Raw genomic sequence first — 26,264 nt, forward strand, 5'->3', positions numbered from 1 at the left:
TTCAGCAGCTGTTGCTAATACAAATTAATTGCATTATGCGGCTTGAACATGTTTGTATGCATGTCTACATGTATGTTTGTATAACGGAACATATGTACATATCCATATATTATGCCTTCATACATATTTACCCATACATTTAATTAGACAACAAGCTCTGCTGTCTTTAAACACTCACAACATTTTTGTGGCTTGCGGTTGCAACTACAGCAAATAGTTGCCACAACAATCAGTTAACATTATTTACTTTTTTTCTTCTTTTTTTTTATTGCGAAAATTTGCTGACCACAAACAGTAACCAGAAAGTTACTAAATTAACGGTTTATTGAATTGAGCTTTCTTGTGCGCACAGCTGTAATACACACATGCACGCACACTAACAATTACACAGACAACCGCTCTGTCTGTTATACGCCAACAATTCTTTGTTTTTGCTCACGCTGGTGTCGCCGTTAATTGTCGCGTCGCGCTGTTGCTTGTCCAACAGCTTAACCTCGCAATCAACCGCAAAATTTGCAATGCAACAAAAAAGATGTTGAGTAGGTGTCGCATAAACAAAGCAGTAGGGCACGCATGCGATCCGCTATGGTCCAGCGCCAGCAACAATAACAATAGCAACAACTTAAAAGTTAAACACCGTTGTGTGAATAGACCGCACAACGCGCTTTTAACCTTTTTTGCACCAACTACGGAAATGGGCGCAACAAATTAGCTCCTCCGACTACTTTTATGGTGCTGCTGGTACCGCCGCTGCCGTGAAGTGGTCGCCCTTTTTCTGGTAGCCAATCGCTAAATTTGCGTGAATTATTTATTGTTTGCCGCTTTTTTCGCTGAAATCATGAGATGCTTAAGTGTTTATGATATATGTATATAGTGGACGATTACAGCTTGTTGGAACTAAATACAGTTAATCGTATCGGTATTATTGATTTTCGGGTGTTCACGGAAGAACTTAATAAGCGTTGTTTAAGCAGCGCGAAGCAATAAGGAAGTGTATTGGTTTTATAGCAATCATTTTTGAGTTATTGCAGTGAAGAGTGGGGGTTGGATGGTTTAAATGGGAATATAAATTGCACTCACAAACCCCGAAAATATAGCATGAAGACAATATGTTTGACTTTGTTTGGTGCTACCTGCATTTGAATGTGCCACAGTGACTGTGGAAAAAAGTATAATAATATTTCTGTTGAAGTGTCTATTTTGTTATAAACCTAACTAGATTCACAAACAAAAATTTTCGCTTTATATAAAAATTTACATTTATTAGTGCCAAATATGCAGCTAGATAATCTATGCCATTTTGAAAATAATTTCATAATTCCACGCTCATAGAATCCCACGTCCCTATTGGCAAAACACCGGGTCAGTCGGTTTTCACAAGCTTATTTTGAGGCGAATATTTTACCAGCAAAGTAATTTGCCATTGACAGGAAAAAGTTGTAATCACTTGGTGCTAGACCAGACTGTATGGTAAATGTGTAAAAAGCGCCCAACCAAGCTTCCAGAACCTCTGATTGTCACTATCGATGTGTGCGGCCTGGCGTTGTTCCTGTTGGAACACAATTTCTCTCCCTTTAGCCAAATCTGGCCGCTGCTGCATATTGCTTCCTTCAGACGGTTCAATTGTTGGTTTGAATTAAGTTTGCCATAAGCAGAAGTTTTTTATAATATATGAAACCATTTTTAAGTTGTGAAGGTTTTAAAGCTTTAGTTGAAATTTTCACTTTTTCTAAAGACACACCAATTTTTAAATGAACCCAAAAAACCGCAATACTCTTATATACTGAAGACCTTGTAAAAACGCTAAATCAATATTTAAAACCTAAGTTCTTATAGTTATTAAATATTTTTTCTTTATTTTGCTTCAACTTTACAATTCATACTTTACACCAATCACATCTAGTCTCAATTAATTTATCTTGTATACTCGTAGCTACCGCCAACTCCGACAATTTGCACATTTTCATACATACATCGAATATCGATTCAGCTGTCATTAAAAACTTTTTGCTTATGACAAATGCCAACGTAGCTCAAATTTCCATTTAATTTAACCGCAAATAGCAATTTTCTTCCACCACAAGCGGAGCGCTTATTAAAAACTGCCATTCAAAGAAAAGCGCGATAAAAATCTAAGCAAACAGCGCTGCGCTTGTGTCAATAAGAGACCGCCATTTGGCCAAACACAGCAATCACGGTTAGTATGACAGCAGTTGGCAGGTGTCTCAATGCCGCAGAGCACACTTGTACACTTACACATATGTGTGCACATTTTGATGTACAAATTTATGCAAGTGTACGAGCAGTACGTCGATAACTCAGGTAGTCGGTGCTTTCAAGTGACCCGCTCACCCGCTTTCTAACCACCTACCTACTGTGGCAACATTTCGAAATTTATTTGCATTTCATTTCTCACCAAAATGAGTAATGTTCAATTGACAATTGTTTGTCTCGTTTAGTGCCATTTGGTCAACCAGAACAGCTGTCCGCAAACAAATATTTTATGAGCATTCTTCAATGGCAGTAGAAACGTTTTCATTATGTCTTTGCACATTGTTTCGTTTGCTTGCTTACGCTCATTCTAACCGCTTTTGTGAACAGGTGTGCAATTTGTTTTTGTTATCTTCTTCTTTTTTAATGTCAATACAATTTTTCTATGCACCTACGTGACCAGTTGCTGACGACACTTGATATTCGTTTGTCAAATATTTCTTCCTCACCAAATACCATAGATGGTGTGTTAGTGGTCAAGTGTCTTGATAACAATGTCGAACCTTCATGTATATACTCATATAAGTGGTACGTATGTATGTCAAAGCATAGCGCACTATTTTCAGTTGCACAGTTGCTCTTCTTTCTGCATTGTTTGGATAATTGCTTCCTGAGTGCATTTTATTTGGTGTGCATTAAGTAGGTTCTCCCATGCTAATTATCTAGGCGAATTGCCATAATAAAAATGTAGAATTTATTTTCAGTATGCATAGAACAAGCATACAGCTAGCACACAAGCAGCGTTAACCTTCTAAGCACTTGACATTGAGTAAGTGAAATTACGCGTAGCAATGAGAATTCAATTAAGATGTCACTGTTATATGTTTTGGAAATGTAAATAAGCTAGTATGCCAAATTTGTTAAATTTCCGGCTTTTGCTTTTCTAATTCTTAATACTATGAAGTTTAGAAAGTTATTTTTGTCGCCACTGCACTTTCTCTTCATAGAACATAAATTTATTTCTTATTAGAACGAAACATAGTAAAATAAATAAAAAATTAATAAGTTTGGAAGTGGACGCCTAGCAAATTTTTCAATTTCGAAAACCGAAAAAAATCGCAGGCGGCCAAATCTGGCAAATACGAATACCTCGCCGTGATTTTTTCGGATTCAGCTAATTTTTTGCGTGCCATTCGGTACTACGGTGGACAGTTTCAACGTCATATTCATAAACTCAAATCTCATCACAATCTGTTGTCACCAGTTATGATACGTTTGAACAATGTAAGATTCTTAGCTGCATTGTCAAACATCACATGTCCCACCTTTACTCGACGTCGTTTTTGCAAAAGTTTCAAATATTTTCGTACTAGTCTAGCATTGACCCACTTTATACCGAAAATATTAACTAAAATGTGTTGAGTCGATATATAAGAGACGTTGAGGTTCTCTGCTATCTCTCTTAGTGGTAAACTATGTTGGTACTGAACCGAAACTGATGAGTAATATCATATGAGTAACAGTGTAGCATAAATGAACAAAAATTTAAGTGGCTGATATTTCTATTTATAATACAAAATTATATATATGTACACAGCTCCTTTTCATGTCAATCAATGCTTAAAAACATTTCAATCAATGCTTAAAAACTTTCTAAATAAATACACTAGGTTTTATGCTGTTAAGACAGGATATATTTTATGAAGCTGTATCAATAAAGTTCGAAATTTTTATACAGTTGAAATATACTCTATTTTTCGTCAAAATATTTTATTAGGTTTTGTAGATAGATGAATCGAACAAACAATGGTATAAATCGTATAAATTGGTATAATAAAATAGAGATAGAAGGTTAAGCCTTTATACGATTTTAATTGGGTGCCAGCAGTTTTCAATTGCCAAATTTTGGATGGTAAAGAATTCAACAAACAACTGGCATAAATATAATATATATTGGTATAATCAATAGCAAGGCAGCAAAATGATGCGGTATCGCGTATTTTTTGATATGCATTAAGGATAACATTGCTTTAGCTTTCGTGTATAAACTTTTTGACAGAAAAATTTAATTTCAAACGTAGAGAGCAGCGCCGAATGAGCTGGCGAATCGAAGATGCTGAATATAGTAACAAAAAGAGATTGCAATGGAAATATCTATCGTTCACAGATCCTACAAAAGCTTTTACTAAACAACGCGGTATACCAAAAGTGTTTCATTGTTTACTCGATAACTTTGGAAATTTTTTTTCTACCATGATAATAAAAACAAAAGATGCAGATAAAATATACCAAAATTTATAGAGCCGAAACAGTTCTCAACATAGAAATCCACTGCTAACAGAAGTGGATAGCAACCATTTTCAAAAAAAAACATAATGATAGGTTCAGCTATATATCTTCCTATTACCTATTTCTATACATATAGATAATTAATATGTTTGTGAATATATACAGTGGCTACAAATTGGCTGCAAACTCTCTACTCTCTCGCCAAATGTCCTTCTACCCAAAATGCGATTGTTATCACATCATATTGTGGAACTTTGCGTGGAAAAAGTCGCGAAGTGACAACAAAAAGAAAAGAAAATTCAAAAAGCAATAAAATACGAATGAAAATAAAAACAAGTGAAACTTTGACATCTGAGCGCAATGACAAGCGTAGCAGGGTCCCTGCACTTTTTTAACAGCAACATGGCAGATAACGGTGCATGTTGCAGGTTGACAGTAAAAAATGTTAAATGTTGCATTTCTGTGCGTTACTTGTTTGCAAACAACAAAAAGAAAAAAATATATATATAATACAATACACAATTGTCAATGTCAAGTGCTGCACACGGTTGACGTTTGACAAAAGGCTCTGTTGCATGTTTTACGCCAACGAGTAGCTTCGTCAACGCCAAGCGCGCGCGTTTTTGCCAATTTTTATTTTTTCCATTTTATTATTTTTATTTTTTTGCAGCAAAACACTTTTGTTGAAATGTTTTAATTTCGCTGAACGCTTCCGCTTGTTGTTATTGCTTTTTTTGCGCTATTTTCTCTACTTTTTTGAGTCGCGCTTTTTCTGCTATCACTCGCTGAAATCTTCTTTTGGCTACTATGCTTTAATGCCGCGTTTTTTCTCGCCTTTTTCGCTCCCGGTGGTATTTGCATGCTCGCGCAATCACTCGGCTCTTGTGGGCGGATGTTTTTATACGCGATTGCCACACAGTTGGCGCACAATTTTGTTACCGTTGTCTTTGCATTTATTTTTACTGCTGATGTCAGGCTGTTTGTGCTACTTGTCAAATTGACATATATTTATCAAGTGTCATCCGCCGCCGGTGTTGCGCTGTTTTTGGTTGCTTTTCATTGGCATATGTATATACAGTTATTATTCGTGATTTCGTTTGGCTTTTATTTTAGGCTTCCAAAAAACTCGTGGTTTGAGAAAATTATTTTATTGCTGTGCGGAAAAATCGCATTTCCAAATTGCCTCTGTTGCAAATAGTTTTGCAATTTATCTACTTTGTGCGACAATAAATGAATTCATTCATAGATAATATCAATGAATAATGAATAAATGTATATCCGCTATTTGACTTTGCATTAATTTGCATATTTATTAAAGTGTTGCGTGTACAAATGTGATTTTAAATTAAAAATTAATAGCCTAATGAACTGAAAGCCCCATAATACACATGTGCGTGTGTATGTAGGTATATTTTTTTATCATTTTCTGTATTTGCAAAAAAATCTGTTTGCTTTATGACAATAAAATTCATTAATTCGCACTTTGTTTTTGCGCGCATTTTCACATGTCATTGTGCGCTTAATTAAGTTCGCCTATGTCTGATCTACTATTTTTCGCTTTTTTTATTTAATCTGCAATTCACATCAAATGTTCGTCATGACAACTAGTGTTGCGAAAAAAATATTGACTTAATTAACACAGCACAGCAATTAAACATAATTGAAAGTAATTAAATGCGATTTTTGTTTTTGTAAATACTCGTAAATCAGCAAGATGATTTCACTTTGAAAAAATCTCTATTACATGGAAGTATATACGAGGTTTGTGCACCGAACTTGGCGGATTTCGAAAAGAAAACACTTCTTCCAAAGCGACTAAGAACGTCGCTGAAGAAAAGGGACTTCAAAAGTCGTTTAAATACCGTTTGAGAAGTTGTTGTTAACTTAGTTGATATGTGAAATTCAATTGCTTAGATATTTTGAACATAAGTTGTGTGATATCGGAATTTGTTTCCAATTTGAGAAGAACTATCATATTATTTATTAGCATTGCCTAGAAGTTTGTTTTTGCAAAGTCAAGTAATAAATGGCGACACATGAAGGGGGCACGGGGGAAAATGGACACAATTCCTTCGAGGCCTGCAGTTGTAAGAGGGGCCCGGTGCTCTGCAGCAATGTTTTGCAGATTTTTTCTGCAACTACTCACTAGAATTATCCCCGGTTTTCTCTTCACGGCCCTGTGGCAACCTGTAATAGTTGTATTAATATGAAAACAAACACTAAAACATGACAGTTTACAATGCAAATATTTCGCTCTCTGCTTTATTCGACAACATTTCGATTGTTTTTGCGTAAAAAAAATATATACATATATATCTCCGAAAATTTGGGTTTTACAATATGAGAATATCAAGATTATGCTATTTGCAACTTTTAAGGCGCTAAGCCTTTGGTTTCAACTGGCACTTGTTTTCAACCCTTTAGTAATCTAGAAAAGTACGGAGTATTACTTGCAACTGTTATCTATAATAGAGAAGATCTTCAACGCTGGACGAACTATAGACCATTCCAAAACGAGTTCGGTAGAAGTACTTTGTCAGTAGTTGGAGACGTTGCGTTTAGTTTGTCATAGGTATCTAGAGAGATTGACCTTGAAGGTAACAACTTCCGGAAGAGTAAATGAAAAAATGTTTATTGCATTAAAAAGTCAAGCAACCTTTTGATTATACCTCGTATGTTTGTCGTCATATGACTGTAGCTAATTAGCTCCATTCGCTGGGAAAATATGCCATTTTGCATAAATTAAAAAGTGATCGAAGCGTTGATATGTGGTTTTCTGCGGGCTTGTTAAACGCATTTGCAAATTGATATACATATTTTTTTTAATAACAACCATAAATAGAATATTAAAATTAATGAATATAATTAATTAGTTTCATAAGAAAATCATTTAAAATTATTTTATCAAAAAATATAACATCAAATTTGACTCGGACTGCTCCATTTGATGCGCAAACAGCATCGATAAAAAAGTATTGTCTAGATTGGTACAATCGTTCTTAATGTTTGTGTGAAGTTTGTTTTTTTTATGTCAATTAGCGTGTTTTTGACAGCTGTTTGTTTACGACGTGATAGGTTTGTCTAGCAATTTTTAGTTTAGAAAAAAAATTTAAAAACGAGTTTGCTTAAAATTTTATGTTTCCAATGAAATCATGGATGCGGACACGGAAATCATTCAAAATGTTACAGCAGTGTTTTGGGGAGTTTCCTTGGTAACGAGCACAAGTATTTGGTGGTACAAAGCATTCAGCAAAGGTCGTGAAGTTATCGAAAACTTACCTTATGCGAATCGTCCATCAACCTCTGACTCAACACATTTTGGTTAATAATTGGCTAGACACGTATCAAAACACCTGAATTTTATGCAAAATCGACGTCGATTAGAAAACGCAAAAGAGCAACATGACAACGTAGCCATTCATCAACATCAACACCCATCAAATTTATCATACCGCTGACGAGACATGACATGCGTTTATGAATATGACGTCGGAACTGCGCAACAATCTAGCGAATGGGGTTTCAAAACTGAACCGAACCGAAAAAATCAAAATTCGCTGGAGGTCATCCCAGCCACAAATTATAATACAAATGGTTGGAAAAGTCCATCAGTCCGAGTGAAATTATATCAGATAATATTTTTAAAAAAATTATGTAAATTCAAATTATTTAATTTGAAAATTTGCAGTATGTAAACCACGAGGCAGAGGTATTAGAATTTTGAAAACAGTAGTGTGCTTAGATAACCGTAATTTTTTATTTTTCAAATGTATTACTAACATGCCAAGAAATAAAACAATTAGTATTTTAACAAAATTAGCTTATTCAAAGGTATTCCAAAACAATTAGTATTTTAACAAAATTAGCTCATTCAAAGGTATTCCAAAATATCGTTGCATACCTCAAAACTAATCTAAGGTATTCCAACCCTATCGAACACAACAAATTTTATTCCGAATTCAGTCTGGAATAGGTTTGGAATAGTTCAAAAAATCTTTAACCCAGTGATTTTTTTCACCTTGAGTATCAAAAACTATTTAAAAAAAAGTGTTACTACTTTTTTGCATTTTTAAATTTTTTTAATCCAGCTGCAAATCCCTTAAACCTTCCTAAAAATTTATGAAAAATTATTTAAAAGTTTCACTCATTATCTAAGATGTCTTAAGTGTGCCTAAATAAAGCTTGCGCTTGTAGACACTTTATATACTTATTTTACATATACATATGAATATCGCTATCTTCTCAAATTAATAAATAACCGTTAATACCTACCAACATTCCACCGGCGTGTTACGCACAAAAATATTTCAAGCTTTGAGTCTCAACATGTGAGCTGCATAAAAAACAACTTAATATGCTTACTCACTACATGTAAATATGTTTTTACGTAGGAACGTGTGTATATTAGAATTTTATTTGCTACGCTGCTCCTCATTTTTAAATTAATACCAATAAATGTCGACATATATGTATTTGTGTAAATATGTGTCTCGGCGAGTTATAACAGCTTTATTATCGCTCCAAACATTGCAATAAATAATGAGAATTATTAACTTTGAATTGAAAGCGGCCACGCCTGCGTTTTTTATTAATAATTCAACTTTTTTCCTTTATTTTAACTTCAAATATTCACAACACAAGCAATAGCAACAACAACAACAAAGGAATGCACTAAGCAGCAAGCACAATTGAAGTCATAAGTTAGACTGCCAGTGTCTCCAGCACAACCGCAAGCAGCGACGCCGCGGCCGATTTGCGGTACGCTTTGCTGCGTGCGTCTATCAAAATTGTTGCGCGCAAATCATAAAAATTCATATAAAATCATTTGAAAGACTTCAAACAATTTCTACATTGTATGCATAATTCTGCGGCTGTGCGTGTGTATGGGTGTGCGGGGACTGCCTGTTACTCCAGCAACAAGTACAATATTTCTTACGGCAACAATGTTGCTAGGTACTTCTTTGTTATTGTTGTTTATTGTTCTATTTGTTTGGTGGTATTTGCAATTTAATTTATGCCACAATTGCACGAAAAGTCTCGTATATCGCCGCCTCCAACTCGCGCATCGCTTACTGCGATCGCAGTCGCTCAGAAAAGTTTGATTTAATTGAAAAATTGAAGCCTTCGAAGACTTGCGGAAATAATGAGCATAAATTATTAGTTTGCTTAGTTACTTGTTAGATAATTGTGTGGCAGTGGCTCTGCCTGGACTCCCTCCTTCTGCTAGACAATGTTTTTGCGCCAGTGATGACATCTTCGACGTTTATTATACCCTGAACAGGGTATATTTAGTTTGCCACGATGTTTGTAACACTTAGAAGAAAACGTCGGAGAGCCGATAAAATATATATCTAAATGATCAACGTGACAAGCTAAGTCGAGCCCATCTGTCTGTATATGCGAACTAGTCCTTCAGTTTTCGAGGTATCGATCTGAAATTTTGCAAATGTTTTTTTCTCGCCAAAAAGCTACTTATTTGTGGGAACTGATGATATCGGATCACTATAGCATATAGCTGCCATATAAACTGAACGATCAGAATCAAGTGCTTGCATGGAAAGTTTTTTCATTTCACGAGTTATCTTCACGAAATTCGACGTGGGTTATTATCTAAGGTAATGATGTAATATCCGAAGAAATTGTTCTGATCGAAACACTATAGCATATAGCTGCCATACAAACCTACCGATTAAAGTTGTTGTAAGGAGTATTTTGTATTTGTAAATGGTATTATTGCTTTGTTGCAACCGAAATTAACGTTTTTGTTTCTTTTATATAACCATTAAATAACTGCGATTTTGAAGTTAGGTTAACTAAAACCACGATTTCCGACTACGAAATGGGTGGCTTCAGAAAAAGTCACTTTAACTTTTATATTATTGACCATTTTTCAAGCTTTTACCTTAAATTGAAGCATATCAATTATTAATTTATGCTTTAATATTCAAGCAATCAGCGCTGAAGCTTAAATCATGTTATCAAAAAAAGTGTAACATATTTCATAATTTTTTATATTCATTATTTTCCTTAATAGCATCACGCATTTATATAATAAAATAATTTAAAATTTTTTCATAATATTTTTACCGCCAAATGTGTTATTGTATATGCACCAAATAAAAGCAAATAACTTATTTTAATTAAAATGTAATAAATTGATAAACGCTGTGCGCCATGTCGTAATTAAGCTTATATATTCAAGAGGGATGCGAAAGAATTAAAAAAAGTTAGATTTTAATAAAGTTTCGTTTAAATATATTTTCGTGGTGTTTGCAAAATATATTGCTGTAAATTTTGGCTGAGATTCAATTGAAGCACACTAGCATACAACGCTGTATTGAGTGAAAGCTTAAAGCTGGTGTGTGCGCGGATTTTGGCAATAAAATATCAATTTCACATTGCATGCTCCAAAAACTAACAGCATAAGCAAACAAATGGCAATATGTGTTTGCAGAATTATTTTTATAAATAAATACAAATACATTGTAGGAAAAAATTGTGGAATAATAAGTGCACATAGTTTTTATGAAGCGAAAAAATATGTGACGAAAGGATATAACTTTACAAGCACATAATACTTGTATGTATATATATATGCATTCTGGCTATACGTGGAAGATACCCCATTAAACTCGCAAAAATTTTAATTTTATATTTTCACTAAAAATTCAAGACTTAAATCAGGTTATGCGGAAAAAATATCAGTTTACAACCCGAACTGACAGTGAACGAGCCCTAAAATGTTAGCTTACAACAAGAAATTTATGGCTTCGAATAGTCTAGTCTTAAAAGTACTAGTTTACAACAAAAAATTTGTCTTAAAAATGTGCCAGTTCACAAAATAGAAATTACAACAAAAATTTTAAGGCTTAGAATGAAGTAGTCGGAGAAATAAATTTTAAGTCTAGAAGTTTGGCACTAGAATTGAACTAATATAAACCATACTAGTTTTAATGTAGAAATTTCGCACTGAAAATTATTATCACAAAAGAACTAAACTACATTTCGTTGTGGACATTTGCTATAGAAAGTACTAGTTTACATCGAGAAGGCAGGTACTGACAAAGAACTAAATAGTAAGAAAACCACTAGTTAAATTTCAGATGTTAGGATTGAAAATTGGCTAGGCCAAAAAACACTAACAAACAAACAGGTAAAATTCACTAGTTCGAGAAATACTAACTAAAAAACTGAATCTGTTCCGAAAAATACCAAGCACAACTAAAATGGTCTAAAACTGGACTAGTCAGTAAGACACTAGTTCGTAAAAAATATGTAATGAAAGTAGACCGAAAAATACCAATCATAACTCAAATTTCAAGCCTAAAGTTGAACTAGGCTGAGAAAAACTTGTTGAAGTCTAAAAGTATGGGACTGAAAATGAACTACTTAGGTGCCGAAAATGAACTAGTTAGCAGTTAGTGTGTTCAGCTTTAGACTAGACCGATTGAAAATGGCCTAGTTAAAAAAACGACTATTAATCAAATTTTTCGGACAGGAAATTAACTAGACCGAACGGTGCAGTACTGTCACAAATATTAAAATAATTTTGTTAACTTTAATAGTTTAGTAAATGGCGTACATACATAAAATGAATTTTTAAATTTATTTTAAATATTATATATAGAAATGATAAAAAACTAGTTTATATACTCATATATATAAACAAATATTTATTTCGATTTAATACTCAATAAACTCAAACCGACTTTAGGCCATAATTGAAACAGATTTTTGTCTATCTTGGCCTAGTAAGATACTAGTATATTTCGGACCGAACTCTGACTATTTACTTCATGAAGCAATTCGTGTGGAGAAGGATCGTTGCTTGTGTAGCAGAAAGGCAACTTGTTGACTAGTCGAACTAGTGATTCATACTAGTCCTAAAGGAGTTTATATATAGTCCTTTTTTTGCTGTGCTCATACATATATTCACAAATGCATTCAAAAAAGTACAATTTTGGACCAGTTTCTATTTGTACACACATATACCGCAGTAAACCCATACTATATTGTAGCACTACTTTGCTCAACAAACCCCCTTAAAAGCTGAACATATTTGTAACAAGCTCACAATTTGCACGCACACATATACATAACAACAAAATATTCAAAAATTTATGACGCAACAAATGGCAAATGTATTGAAAACCCCCCATAAATACCCATCGCACCACAATTTTCCATACACAAATATTTTCATGCAACACTGAGCCAATGCAGGGCAATACTTCATATTCAATATGCGCAAAATATAGCGAAATCGGAATAAAAAATCATCGAGCTACTTACTCACATACACATATGCAGATGAAAACATGCTGTGTTCGGTAGTTAAATAATAGTTGCAAAAAATTTATAAGGATATACTATATGTATATTAGTACAATATGTTTATCGCTATATCGTTGATATTTTCATATAATAAATATTTATATGTGTGCGTGCTTACAAATCTGTATGTCTTTATTTAACCATTTCATGTTTATTTTATTTTCAGGTATGTTTTACAGTATCAAGTGGAAATTTTCATTACGTTTCCATATATGTACAAACACACACATACATATATGGTGCTATGAGTGAGTATGTCTTTTGTTGCTATATACTATGATTGCAGCGTTAAATGTATCTTTTTGTTTTATGACACCATTGGTGGCATTTTCAACGCTGACAATGTTAGATAAGCAAATACAAAAGCATAAAATTTTACATTCAATTAAATTGTACAGACATTTTATTTTCAATTCGCAAGCAATACAAAATAATGGATTGCTTTAAAAATGTTTTATTATACTGTTGACTCGGAGTGAAAACAATGTGTAAGCTGTGTCACACAGACCATACAATGCAATTATTGTCGAAAAAGATAACCGCAGCACATATCTGTTGGAAGGTATTTGAGACTTCTTATTTATTCTTAGGTTAGGTTCACAAGGAAGGAACAACTATTTCTAAGCTATGCGTATGCTTATTTTAAAATAAATAAATATTTTAGATTGCTCCATCCATCCATTCGATCACTTTCGCAGTAAAGTTTGCAGATTTCGTTGCCTGCTCCAACACCTTTGTAGCTTCGCTTACGGTTCTAACGTATCAGTACTTCTGAAAAAAATACATTTTTCATTTTTAAAACTTTTCTCGCTAATTATGTAAAAAAAAGCGCATTTACTGACCGCTAATTCACTATTGGAAGATATCACTATCCATAGTGTGCTTTCTGATTATCATTTCATTCGTACAGCACCAAAAAATTGGAATTCTCAATGGGTTCATGAAATAATTAGGGCACTCAAGCGAGTCGTCTACCTTCGTGTTTTAAAAAAAGATATATTTATTTGCCTATTTTTAGAGTATGTAAAACATCGAGACCCAAAATCGTTGCCGGCCTAACTATTCTCGTGACTCATTTATCTATTAACGCGGTTTTTCAAAAGTGGTGCTTTTTTAAGCACGAGTCTATCGTGTATATTTTCGCTATGAAAAAAAAGAGTACATCGTAATGGTGCAACAGTTTTTCGTGTCAATCGCAGAGTTTTGAAAAAAAATATTCAATTTATAAAAATATCCAAGCGCAAGAATTAATTAATTAGGTTAAATTAACTTAGATAAATAGACTGATTTTTGTGAGACCACGAATAATCTCACTTGAACTGCTCGAGATGCTTGTCCGTTGTGTGGCCCAGAACGGATCAAAAAGACCGTTGTAAATCTACATAGCGTCTAGAGTCAGCCACAAATTTGTGGAGCCGGTTAGTATCTACTCCAGCCAATTAACCGGGTTCGTAGATAGTATGGCAACTATTCAGTCTGTTGAAAGCTGGACAGTGAGGGCAGTCTTGATGTTTCAACCTCATTTTCCTCGTAGCAGCTTTGACAAGTTGCGTTCTACAAAATTTTTAAGAGATCTAAAAGTATTTTTCGAAATAAAAAATGAAATTTAATTTCCTATATTTACTACTTAAAGTTATACTGATATTCAAAGAAGCTAATTCCGAGGCCTTTCTTAAGCTATACTCTTAAATTTTATATTTTTTGGAATCTTAAAAAGTAAAAAAAAAAGTATGCGATCCCCACAAAAATTATTTACTGAAGCCACTTCTCCTAATTTCACTTCGTCTTACATATTTCTACCTTCTACCTTGCATAGAATATGCTGAATGATTTTAGTCATTTACTTAATAGGTTGTAACACGCATTTTGATCACACTCTTTTTTAGTAGCTTGCCATTAGTTTTCATGAATTTTTAATAATTATAATTTTTTTACTCAAAAATATAAATTAAGTTTCTATTGAATCCAACTAATTACTATTTCGCTCATTTCAAAAGTTGCCATTAACAACAGATAATTATTTTTTTCATACATCAATTATTTTGTTTTAAACCTTTATCTTTTTTTTTTTTTGCCAGAAAACTTTTCAATTATAATATTTTTAATTTATCAAACTGTTAAATGTTTGTGCCCGCTAACCACTAGTAATGCTTTTTCATAGTTCGGCAAAGTTTAATAAACTTTTTTGTGCACAATCTCCACATTTCCTCTTATTGTTTGCAACATTGATTGATTATAACGATTTAAGTGGAAAAAGCACACAACGCAAAATGTAAAAAAATATTGTTTATTAGTTTGCCTTTTGCGCTATGTGCTCTGACGTTGCTTTTGTTGTAGTGTTTCAATTTTAATTAACAGCGAAATTGCAATCGAAACTTTTTCTGCGAAAAAATGAAGAAAACTGGAACTGAAATGGATCTCATTACGCTGCTAGTTATTGATTGTACTACAAGAATCAAAAGTATTGAGTAGTTTATTAGTTAATTACAGGAGCAGATAGTGAAGTGGAATAAGCCATATGTTGTTTTGAAAGAGAGAATTGCCAATAGGTGGGAAAAAGTAAATGAAAGACATAGAAATGTTAGTTAAATTTTTTCTTTTTGGGTGCTTGATTTAGAATTTTATTTTTATATTTTTCACTTTCCAATTTTAATGATTTACTAAACTTCGCTGGTTCCACTCATTCAAATGATATATATTTATTTATTTCAAAATTTGCACAGTTGCCTTGAAATGTAAAATGCCTCCATTGGGACACCACAAATGTGCTCATTTAAACTGCTTTATCAGAGTTGTTTGTTATAATTAAATCTTTCTCATGCATAGTGGTTTGTGTTCCTGGAAATTTCATTTCAAAAACGATTAAATTTCGCCACAATAAATACCGTTAAGCACCTGTACGGTGGCACAAATACCTCTACTCGAGTAAGCCTACACACATGCACTTCAATATTAAGCTTACTTGCATTTGTATGTGTAGGTTTTGTATTTGTTGCGCTCTAAATGCAACTAAATGCTTTTGGGCTTTCATTTTATCCACAGTCCCTTTATGTGCATGCGTTCGGATTGTTTTCGTTTACAATTTGTAATTAATTTTGTTGCAAAATAATTTTCCAAAATTCAATTACAACAAATGTCGCTAATTTTCTATAATCAAAAGCATTCTCTATAAACTAATTTGTTTGGAAATACATGCCGGTGATAAAATACATATTTCGAGCGGATTAAAACAGGTATGAAACGCTTTACGGTAACAGTGTTTGAGTGCTAAGGTGCACACCTAGTGTAATAGAATACAAAATAGAAGATTTTTAGATATTAAAAAAAAAAAAAGTACTATATCATTTTTTTTTAACTTTAAGCGTATATTTATGCATATTTTATATATAATAAATAAAAGTTTTTGAAAAACATATTAAATATTTTGCGAGTTATACGCGACCTTCGACTAAAAAAGGTTCTTTCACTGCTGCAGGTTTCCGGCATTCTCTGTGCCCGAAACCTAAAAAAATTCTCCGCCAGAAAATATTATCTGTACAATAATCTACGGTCGACAAAAAACCCCAAAATTGACCAAATGGCGGTGTTTTAAAAAAAAGTTGAATTTAACACAAAATCTTGTTCGTTTTTGGCCTGCCAGATCGGATTCTTTGTCTCCGAGTAGTCACCCAAACAAATTTGAAAAATGTAGTTTTGGGCAAAACGCGTTTGAATATAAACTGATGGACGATTAAAAACTATTTGAGACCGCGATTTAAAATATCAAAAACAACAATCGATTTTTTTTTCTAATAGTTGTGCCCTTAAAATATATTATATAGTTTCTAAAAAGCTACATTGTTAATTTTAGAATATAAATATAATAATAATAATATTGCAGTATTTTATATATTAATTATACACTAAATAACAGTAAAAATTTTCAAAGAAAAACTTGCCACATTTTAAACACTAATATACGATTTACTTATTTTTCAATATTTTCCATACATTTGCTTCGAACTATGAGCTTACAAAATTATTCAAAACCATCGCAGTTTCCAATATCGAATAACCTGTCTCAATACTATCAACTATGTAAATGTATTCATTACAAATATTCAAATGCGCCTAAATGTATGCATCGTCATGCACGCTTGATAACTAAATCGTTATTACTTATATACTTTGAACTTATATTAGTTTGCCACGAAGTTTGTTAGACTTAGAAAAAAATTTATATATCTACATATATGATCAGCGTGATGAGTTGAGTCGATTTTGCCATGCCCGTCTGTCTGTCTGTATATACGCGAACTAGTCCCTCAGTTTTGGAGATATCAATCTGAAATTTTGCAAACGTTTTTTTCTCCTCAAGAAGCTGCTTACTTGTCAGAACCGTCGATATCGAACAACTAAAGCAGATAGCTGTCGTACTAACTGACAGATAAAACTCAAGTCATTTTATGGAAAACTTTTTTATTTGACAAAATACCTTCTCAATATTTGGCATTGATTGTTATCCAAACGAATCCTATAATCTCCGAACATATTGTACAGATCGGACCACTACAGCATATAGCTGTCATACAAACTGACCAATCACAATTAAGATAAAGATATTTTTATATTCCTACATGCTATAAAAATTACTTCTGTGTAGGGTATTATAGCTTCGGTGCAGCAAAGTGAACGTTTTTTTTATTGCTGGTTCAATATTTTATCGTTTAAAAAAATACAAAAATTCAAAGTAAAAACACGAAAGACTATACTTATTGCACTACTCATTCCAAAATATTAACCTTTCAAAGGCTAATTCTTAATAGCAAGCCTTGGATTAGCTACAAAAAACCATTTTCAAAGGTTGCCGCCGATTATAGCGCAATATCTCCACACTTTCATCGGCAACAGCAAAGCAAACGTCAAATCGGTTTTTAGCAAAGAGTAGCTGAAATGCTAGTTGGCAGCCGCCCAACGAAAAATGCATAAAGGTAAACGTGACAGAAGTGTAACAAAGGCAACAGAGTTGGCATAATTCCATAAAGCTAAGTAGGTATTTAAGCAAATCGTTTATTTTTTTCCGATAAAAAAAGTTCATCGATAGTTTACAATAACAGGCAACAAGCTTACAGCACTTAACAATGAGTGCATTCGCATTACACGATATTACAACACGTACACCAATCTCATGTACTCTACGCCACTTCACTCAACTCGTTGCGCCACTCTCTGCTCGCCTGCAGCCGCTTGCCCACGAAGCATTATGCATATTCTTGCACTATTTACCCCGCTTGCTAGCTTTGCTTCGTCATTTCTCATCTGCGCGTGTTCGCATATCTTTACAGTTAATCTATGGCGTGCGCTCTCTTCGCCGCGCCCAACAACGGCTTAGTCATTCAAGCACACATACCTCTCTCAAAAGTGTTTTATTGCTACTTCCTATTTTTATTTATTTACTTTTATTATCATTTCATACTTTTTTCTTGTTGCTGCTGCCGCTAGTAAATAGGTAGCTGCCACAGCTTCTTATTTGTTGCATATAGCATTCTTTGCTATTCGATTGGCAATTGTAAGGAAGTGGTTTTATTCAAATTGCCTTTGCTGTTATCTTTTGTGTGTGGCAGGAAAAGTGCTCTACCGCTTTCATTTGTTGTTACTAGTGTTGTTGTTCAACTAGTTTTCATGCCTACGACTTTAATTTGTACCTCTTTCCTGTGTAACATTTATTTTCCGGTGATTTGAGGAAGCTATGGGGAAAACTTTGGCCTGATGCAGTGATATAAACCTTAATCTTTTCTTGCGCGATTTCAAAAACTTTCGATATTATTTTAGAGTGACTGAATAAACAACAAAATAAACTAACAAACAACTATCCACTTGTGAATTAAAAAAAAATCGATTTTTTTTGCATAGTTTGTATCGAATGTACATATACTTACATATTTGAGAATATTCTATTTTAATGTTGATCAAGCAAATAGTTTCGGAGCAATGTGGGCATTTGTAGAGACGTCTCCTAGCATTCGAATCCTTTAATAAAATTTTAAACGCATATTTCTCGAAACGCTGTTTTCGATGTCAGTGAGGAATATTTCTCTGAAACGGCAACACCGATCAACTTGAAATTATCGCAATTTGAGACAATCTTATGCAAAATACAACCTTACACAACTTGTTTCGAAGATTCTCCTGGAGATTGACCAATGGATCAAGGGAAACCGTAACTTTTTAAATTAATATTTAAAACTGTATACGCGCATTTCTTTAGTTTATTTATTAAATAAAATGCCTCTTCAAAAAAATTCACCGCAACCCGAGTGATTTTTGACACACAAGTGAGTATAATCTCTTAAACTGTGTCTTCTTTGTGGGTTAACTATACAACGGTCTTGAAACACCATTAGTTCCTATACAGATTGCCCTGGATGATTAAAAGAATGAAAGTTAGCAGTTGGCTTCAATATTAGCCTTGAAAAGCCGGCGTTATGCTTCCTAAACAAAGAAGATAAAAACAGAATTACTGTTAAGAAAAAGTCTGTTGGATACAAGAATGCAGTCTTCAATCTAAAGAAAATATACTAAAGCGGTGTGAAGTTTTTCAACAGACTTTTTCTTAACAAGAATAAATATATTATTGATGAGAATAAAAAAACTTATCTCATAAGTTATACGAGTAGAAATCGGAAAGGTTCTTGAAATGAGAGCTAAATTGTGTACTGAGCATCTCGAATGTAAACTAATATTTTCACAAAACAAAACACATGATGATTTTTGAATTTAGAATTTTACTTAAAATATAGATTGACATTAAATTAGATTCCTTTGAAAATATAGTTGCCAATGTTTATTTGATTTTCACATGATATTGGATTATCTTGCCTTTTATGAAAGCACATTTATGAAAGCTCTCTAAAAGCTGCTTATAATCACTTTATAAAGCTTTCATGAAATATATGTTACTTTACTCTTATACAAACTTCAACCTAAGCACCAATCGTTTTCTACCGCTATATTAAGGGCAACAATGAATCATTGCCAACAGTGGTTTGCTGGGAAAGAGAGAAGTGAAACTCCAGCTATAAAGCATCAGAGCGAAAAAGCGTAAGGAAACGTAACAGCATAAGGAAAATTGTTCAATATAGCAAAACGAATATGAGTTGAGTAAAAGCAATAAAAAATGGAAAACTTTACATATGCAATTTTCTTAGCACAAGTGTAAACAAGAGGCGAGGCATTTTGAATACATGTACATATGCACACACACATCTGCAGCACTTCAACTCACAATTTTCATTCGACGTGCGCAATTTCCACTTGTTTTGCAATTTACTTCCTTTTCGAAAAAAAAGAACTTTCTTTTATTTCACTGCGCATTTTTATACCTCTCTTTCGTCTTCCAAAATTACAACGCTTCTCCACTTCAACTTCAGTGGAGGGAACAACAGGATGCATATTTCCGATCGTAACGCTGCGATATTTGTGTGCAGCGCGCCTAGACAAGCATGAAAATAGCAAAATAGCTGCAGAGAAATTTATTTACCAAACGTGTGCGAATGTGCAATGAAAGCCCATGCATATCTGTTCTGCTGTTTGTAAGTTGTTGTAAGCGTATAATAGGAAAAAGAGCATGCAGTCAAACGCACATTCAAATCGATAGCAATGACAATGAAATAGTGTGGGAAATATGTTGGCAACATTTGTAGCGGATGCCGAAGAAATCGAACGTCATCTTTTGAGTGCGCTGGTAAGGGGGTGAGGCAGAGTTCACTAATGACATGCCAAAGCCTGACAGGCAAGTGCAATATTATAAGTGCAGTGATATTTAGAGATATGGAAAGTATATTATTATTATAATATTCAACCAAAAGATGCTAAAATGAGAGCAATCGAAAAAATTTTTACAGAAAAGTATTTTGTAAAACACAAAAATTATATTATTTTTACCCTAAACAGGGCATATTAAGTTTGCCACAATTTTTGTAAAACCCAGAAAGAAACGTAGGAGACCCTATGTTTCAAGAAATGTACCTATACCCTATCAAGTATATCTATGTATATAAATGATCAGCGTGATGAGCTGAGTCGATTTAACTATGTCCGACTGTCTGGTTATACGGGTTTATACCATGCTTTAAGAAATGTACCTATGAAGGGTATTATGGCTTCGGTATTTTTTTTTTTTATATAAAGCCAATAGCCAAAAACGCAATAGCTTAGATCTTATGCTCAAAAATATTATCGTTATGGACTATGAATGCTCAGAAAAGCTCAATAAGTAGCTTAACTTACAAGGCCTCATTACTCAGTGAAAATATTCAAAATATTAATTAAAAACACTTCTGAGAAAAGACGACCTAAATTTTTCTTTCTATAGAACACTAGTTCTGCTAAGGTCATTGAAATCGAGAACGTTCCTTGACCTCATGAGAGGCCAATAACCTCTGGCTAAAGGTGAACAACACGATCAGTGACCTCAGTTGTTGACCTGGCTGAGGGTAAGCAATAGGGTAAATGATCGCACCAAAGGTCGCGAATAGGTGCTGTCCTGGCTAAATTTAAACAAACAGGTCGCTTGACCTTAGGAAGGAATTTCGACTTAGCTAAATGTACAAAAACGGGTCATTGTCCAATGGGTCCATGCAGGAACTTTTTTAACTTGGCAAAAGGTAAACCAAAGCGGAAAGGTTGTTGATGTCACGCAAGGTCAACAAAAAGGTTATTGACCTCGGGAAAGATTGTTAATCTTGCTAAAGGTAAAACTAATGGTCACTAAATACAAGTTAGCTAACCGGTAAAATTCACTAATAATCTGATCTCATAAATAACTATAACGAACATATTTCGTCGTTTATTTCTACAGGATTCTTCATGGTAGCTTGCCGTTTAAACTCCAGTTAGCCTAGATTTTATATTATTGTCAAATGTCAAATGAGAATGGGCTCTCTAAATAAATTAAACAGAAGAGTTTTGCATCAACACCGGCCATCTTGTAGGGAACAAGCAAAATGCGTTATGTAAAGAAGTCCAGCTGTTTTTTCTTCTAAATCACTCTTACCATCTTTTAACTTTGTTCAGTAAGTAAGTATATGCAACACTGCACATCCATGAAGGGTGGTGGGCATAAATTAAAGTTCACCTGACAGCATTGTTTATTTGTGATTTTCGCTATTCGCCGCCAATAGCATCGTTTACTAGTTAATCGCGCAGTCGTAATTCGTTCGGTTCGGTGTTAGTGCGCGTCGTGTGTGTATATAGTGTATTGTGAAATAATTGGTTTTAATTATAATAATTTTAATGTTATATGTGAAAAATGTGTGCTGAATATTACAAAAATAAATGCTGGGATATTTTGCCTACAAGTGTGCAAATACAGGTGAGCGTCTGTTAATGTTAACACCAACAAAAAGTCCAATGTGTTGATTTGCTGCATTTTGTACACAGCAAATTGCGGGCGCTCGGCTGCTCGGCTACTCCAATCGACAGCGAGCCGTAATTGGAGTCTCACTTGCACTGGTTTTGTTTCTTTTGTTGTGAGTTGTTCGTTGTGCATTTTCATTGATTATTTATGTGAGAAAGCAGCAGCGCTATGCATGTTTGTGCATGCAAATTTGTAATTATTGTAATTGAAGTGTTTACGGAAAAGTGTTTTGCAAGAATTTTGTTTGCCGCGTAGGTTGGCTTCGAGTACCTACTTACCTTTTTTCTTTGATAACTATGACTTGAATGGCTGGGGTAGTGAAAACTAAACAATTATTGTTCTGCGGAATATTTGCGGGCCATAAAAACATGCACAAAATTCAAATGCATGGTAAACATATCTATTTAAATATGTGTGTATGTATGTACTTACATGAGATATGTATGTAAATATATGAAATATATAACTTGCAAGAACTAATTATCAAGGAAATTCATAGTATGCCCTAAAATAGTATTATTTAGGAAAATATTAATTTAAAGTAAAGGATTAATAAAGTGCAACTTTTTTAGGCAAAAAGCTTAATTCGATCGACTGAAACCAAAAAATGTTATGCAAAATTCTGTCTTGCTCACCATAAAATGGTTCAATATCCAGTGAAACCTGATGTGTTTAATATCTTTTAAGATTATTGGTGTTAATCTTGAATCTATTAAAGCAGTAAACGTTGCCACTTGTTTGAAATCTCTAAGTGAAAAATAATTTTGAAACAAAAACACGATAATATGGGTATTAAACTGAAAGGATTTAAGAAAGCTAACGATTGAAAGTTATTTTAAATAGTGTTGCCAATCATGTAAAATGTTTAACTAAAAAATGTATTAAGATAATTGTAATATTACAATTTGAGTGTCAATGTAAACAATTTTAATCCTTCCTATTCTTTATTCTTAAAATATATTGCTGAAAAGATCACTAAGTTGAAACTTGTAAAAAAAAATATTTTTGCAACAAAAACAGCGCAATATGGGTATCAAACGGAAATGTTTTAATAAAGCTAACGCTTGAAAATAATCTGAAAGAGTGTTGCCATACGTTTTAAATATTTAATTTACAAATTTATTAAGATAAATGAATTACTGCAACTAGGCTATTAATATACAAGTTCAAAAGTTCTAAGTTCAAGAAAACATACTGAGCAATATCTATAGGTAAAAATCTAAAATTAATTATTTAATTTAAAAAAACTAATTATTTGAGTTTGATAAAGATAAAAATTGTTTCAAATTTTTTATTCAATTTTATAATATGTTAAATTTATGAAACATTACAACATACCATACATATTTGTAATGGTGTGAGTGTTGCCACCTTATTGAAATTTTTATTGCAAATAAAGCAGTGAAATAAATTTTAAATTAAAATATTAATAAAAACACGCTAAATTCTCATAGTAAAACACTTGAACCACAACTGTTACGAGACATTTTAATGAATGGAATTTAATTAAGATTTCGTAACAAAACTAATTTTTTTCAAATTTCTTACAAAACTTACAATGGGTCCATATGTTACTAGGGAAAGATATGTTATTCATATAGGGCGCTGAATAATGATGCCACAAGTTTTGGTCATTAGTATATATTGTATATACAAAACTGATCAGTGTGAGTCGACTTAGCTATCTCTGTCTGTCTTTAAGTACGCGAACTAGTCCTTCAGTTATTAGATATCGATTTGAAATTTCGCACACGTCTTTTTCTCCACAAGAAGCTGCTCATTTGTCGAGATCGCCAATATCGAATCAATATAGCATAAAGCTGTCATACAAATTAAGCGTTCAAAATCACGATTTATCGTACCCTGTTATGCTATAAGATACGAGTATTTGATGCAGCTGAAGTTAACGTATTGCTCTTGTTTTGTTTACAATATATTGTAAGACGAAAGAGTTTAGACTCTGTGCTTGTGTCTTAGATATACTAGTTAAGCTGGTTCGTGCCTTGGATGTCATTTCGATATGGAAAGTTCGATCAACTAGGAAAAGATTTGAAATGGATGTTGAAACCAATTTTTGAGTATGCGTCTTTAGTTTTTTATAGGTACACATGTAAGGTCTGAAGTTGAAGAATCACCCCATTAGAATATTTTGTACTGATTTCATTGATATTCAAATTTATTTCTTTAAAATTGATTTCCACGAGCGCAGAAAGATCCCTACAAATTTGGAATCACTGAAATTGCCCCTCAGAAATGCTCAGTGCCATTTTCAAGGCTCATTACACATCTCACGTACTTACAATAAGTTTTTAATTAAAATGAAAATACTACAAAGTCATATTTCCGCTAAGCTCATATCGGGCAAACCCAAAGTCCAGCCGACCGTTCGCCCACCCACACTTGCCGAAAATTGGCTGCACTTCCAATTAAAATACCAAATTGAATTCACATGCTGACACGTTTGCGACTGATTGTAGATAATTTCCAGTCTACTGCGAAGGCAGATTGCCGACAAAACACCAGCACACACCAACGCACGCCCAGCCATCAACAACTCAGCACATTGCCAGCGATTTTGCATCAGTAAATATGCTTAGCATCAGCACTTTCAACACCAAGCATCAGCTGATGAACACAGCAGCAGCAGCAGCAGCAACATCGCCATCATCATGTTGCACATCATCGTCATCGTCAAAGTAAACATCATCCGACTGCTGCTGGTGCTCAAGAGCAAATTTCGGTGCAAAATATTTTCATTATTAATGCTTGTAGCGGCCTCTTGGGCAACGAGCGGCATCCAGGACATGGTCAGCTGCCACAAAAAGCGCCTCGACATTGAAATATCAAAAACTATTTCGAAGAAAATCACTCAGACAAAAGCTGAAAAGCCAAGTCAAGCCACTGACTGCTAAATGGCTGTATTGAGTAAGCGCTGGCCGTGCGGCAAGGGATCGGCAGAAGTATGCGGAGCATGTGAAGCATTGAGCAGGAAGACAATTTCAATAATTTCAAGTTTAAGGAATTTTCGCAAAGACCCAGCAAGTGAGTGCGAATAAAAAAATCCGTAGACAAATCAATGAAAATGCACTGACATTAAATAAGGAAGTGGCTAAACATATAAGTATATATTTATATTTAGTATATATGTGTATGTGTATATATTTGTGTGTGTGCAACAGCAGGCTGCCACAAATGTGTAAAGGAAATTGCAAAAAAGTGCCAAAAAAATTTAAGTCAAGAAGTCAGACCCAACACTGTTGTAGTCTATTGAAGATATCGAAAGAAGATGTTGCTTCGAGCAGCTTGGCAGCTCAACGTAATGAGCAGACAGTCAAACAGGCAGGCAGGAAGTACAGGCGCGCCCGCATCCTGTGTGCATGGCACGAGCACTCTACCAGCAAGAGATTGAGTAAAAGAAACTACCAGTGTGGCTGCGGGTTGAACTTTGCAGTACTTGCTGCCAATAACTGAAAATTTAATTTTCAATTGAATGCACTCACATCTGCAGTGACCGACCAAGGGCGAGCTGACTGAGGCCAGCAGAATGCGGTCAAGAGCAATAAAGAAAAGGAGTAGCAGAAAAATATGCGTTTGTATATATTTTTTAATTTAGTAGCTTCTAAGTGGGTATCGCAATTTCTGGCAAAATGTGCCCGAAGGCAGGAAATGCTCTGTGGGCCAATTCAAAAAAAAAAAACGAAAAGAATTACGGAAATATTAACTAAAAAACCGAGAGAATGGAGGAATTTGTTCTGCTTAAAAAATCTCAAAAGAAACCACTTCCGACTTCGTAAGCCGTATTACCTATAGCATATGAAAAAAGGACTAGTTGCCTTCAAACCAGCAGCCTATGCACGCTAAATACTATTTGGTGGGAAATATTTACTTAATAATAATATTAGTACCTTTATATTGGTTTGTTTTTGCTTATTTTTGTACATAGAAATCTTACCCCTTCTCTTTGGACCACTACCTATTACCTTCGGTCTAAAGCCAAATAAGAAATATGCTATGGATAGCTACCAACTTCATG

The 26,264-nt window shown here is 33.8% G+C and overlaps 1 protein-coding gene across 4 annotated transcripts in view; it reads left to right on the forward strand.

Annotated features, from left to right (window-relative positions):
- sick (sickie) overlaps nucleotides 1-26,264 on the forward strand; it is a 417,791-nt gene that overhangs the window by 179,152 nt on the left and 212,375 nt on the right. The window contains exon 1 of one of the 4 annotated variants that reach the window (XM_070107205.1): nucleotides 22,020-22,186. The exons of the other annotated variants lie outside the window; for them this stretch is intronic. Within the exon in view, the coding sequence (XP_069963306.1) occupies nucleotides 22,124-22,186 (63 nt within the window). The 5' untranslated portion in view covers nucleotides 22,020-22,123. Of the gene's footprint in view, nucleotides 1-22,019; nucleotides 22,187-26,264 lie in introns of those variants that run through there. 4 annotated transcript variants of the gene reach the window in all.

The sequence above is a fragment of the Bactrocera oleae genome, chromosome 3 (genome assembly GCF_042242935.1).
Source record: "Bactrocera oleae isolate idBacOlea1 chromosome 3, idBacOlea1, whole genome shotgun sequence".
NCBI lineage: Eukaryota > Metazoa > Arthropoda > Insecta > Diptera > Tephritidae > Bactrocera > Bactrocera oleae.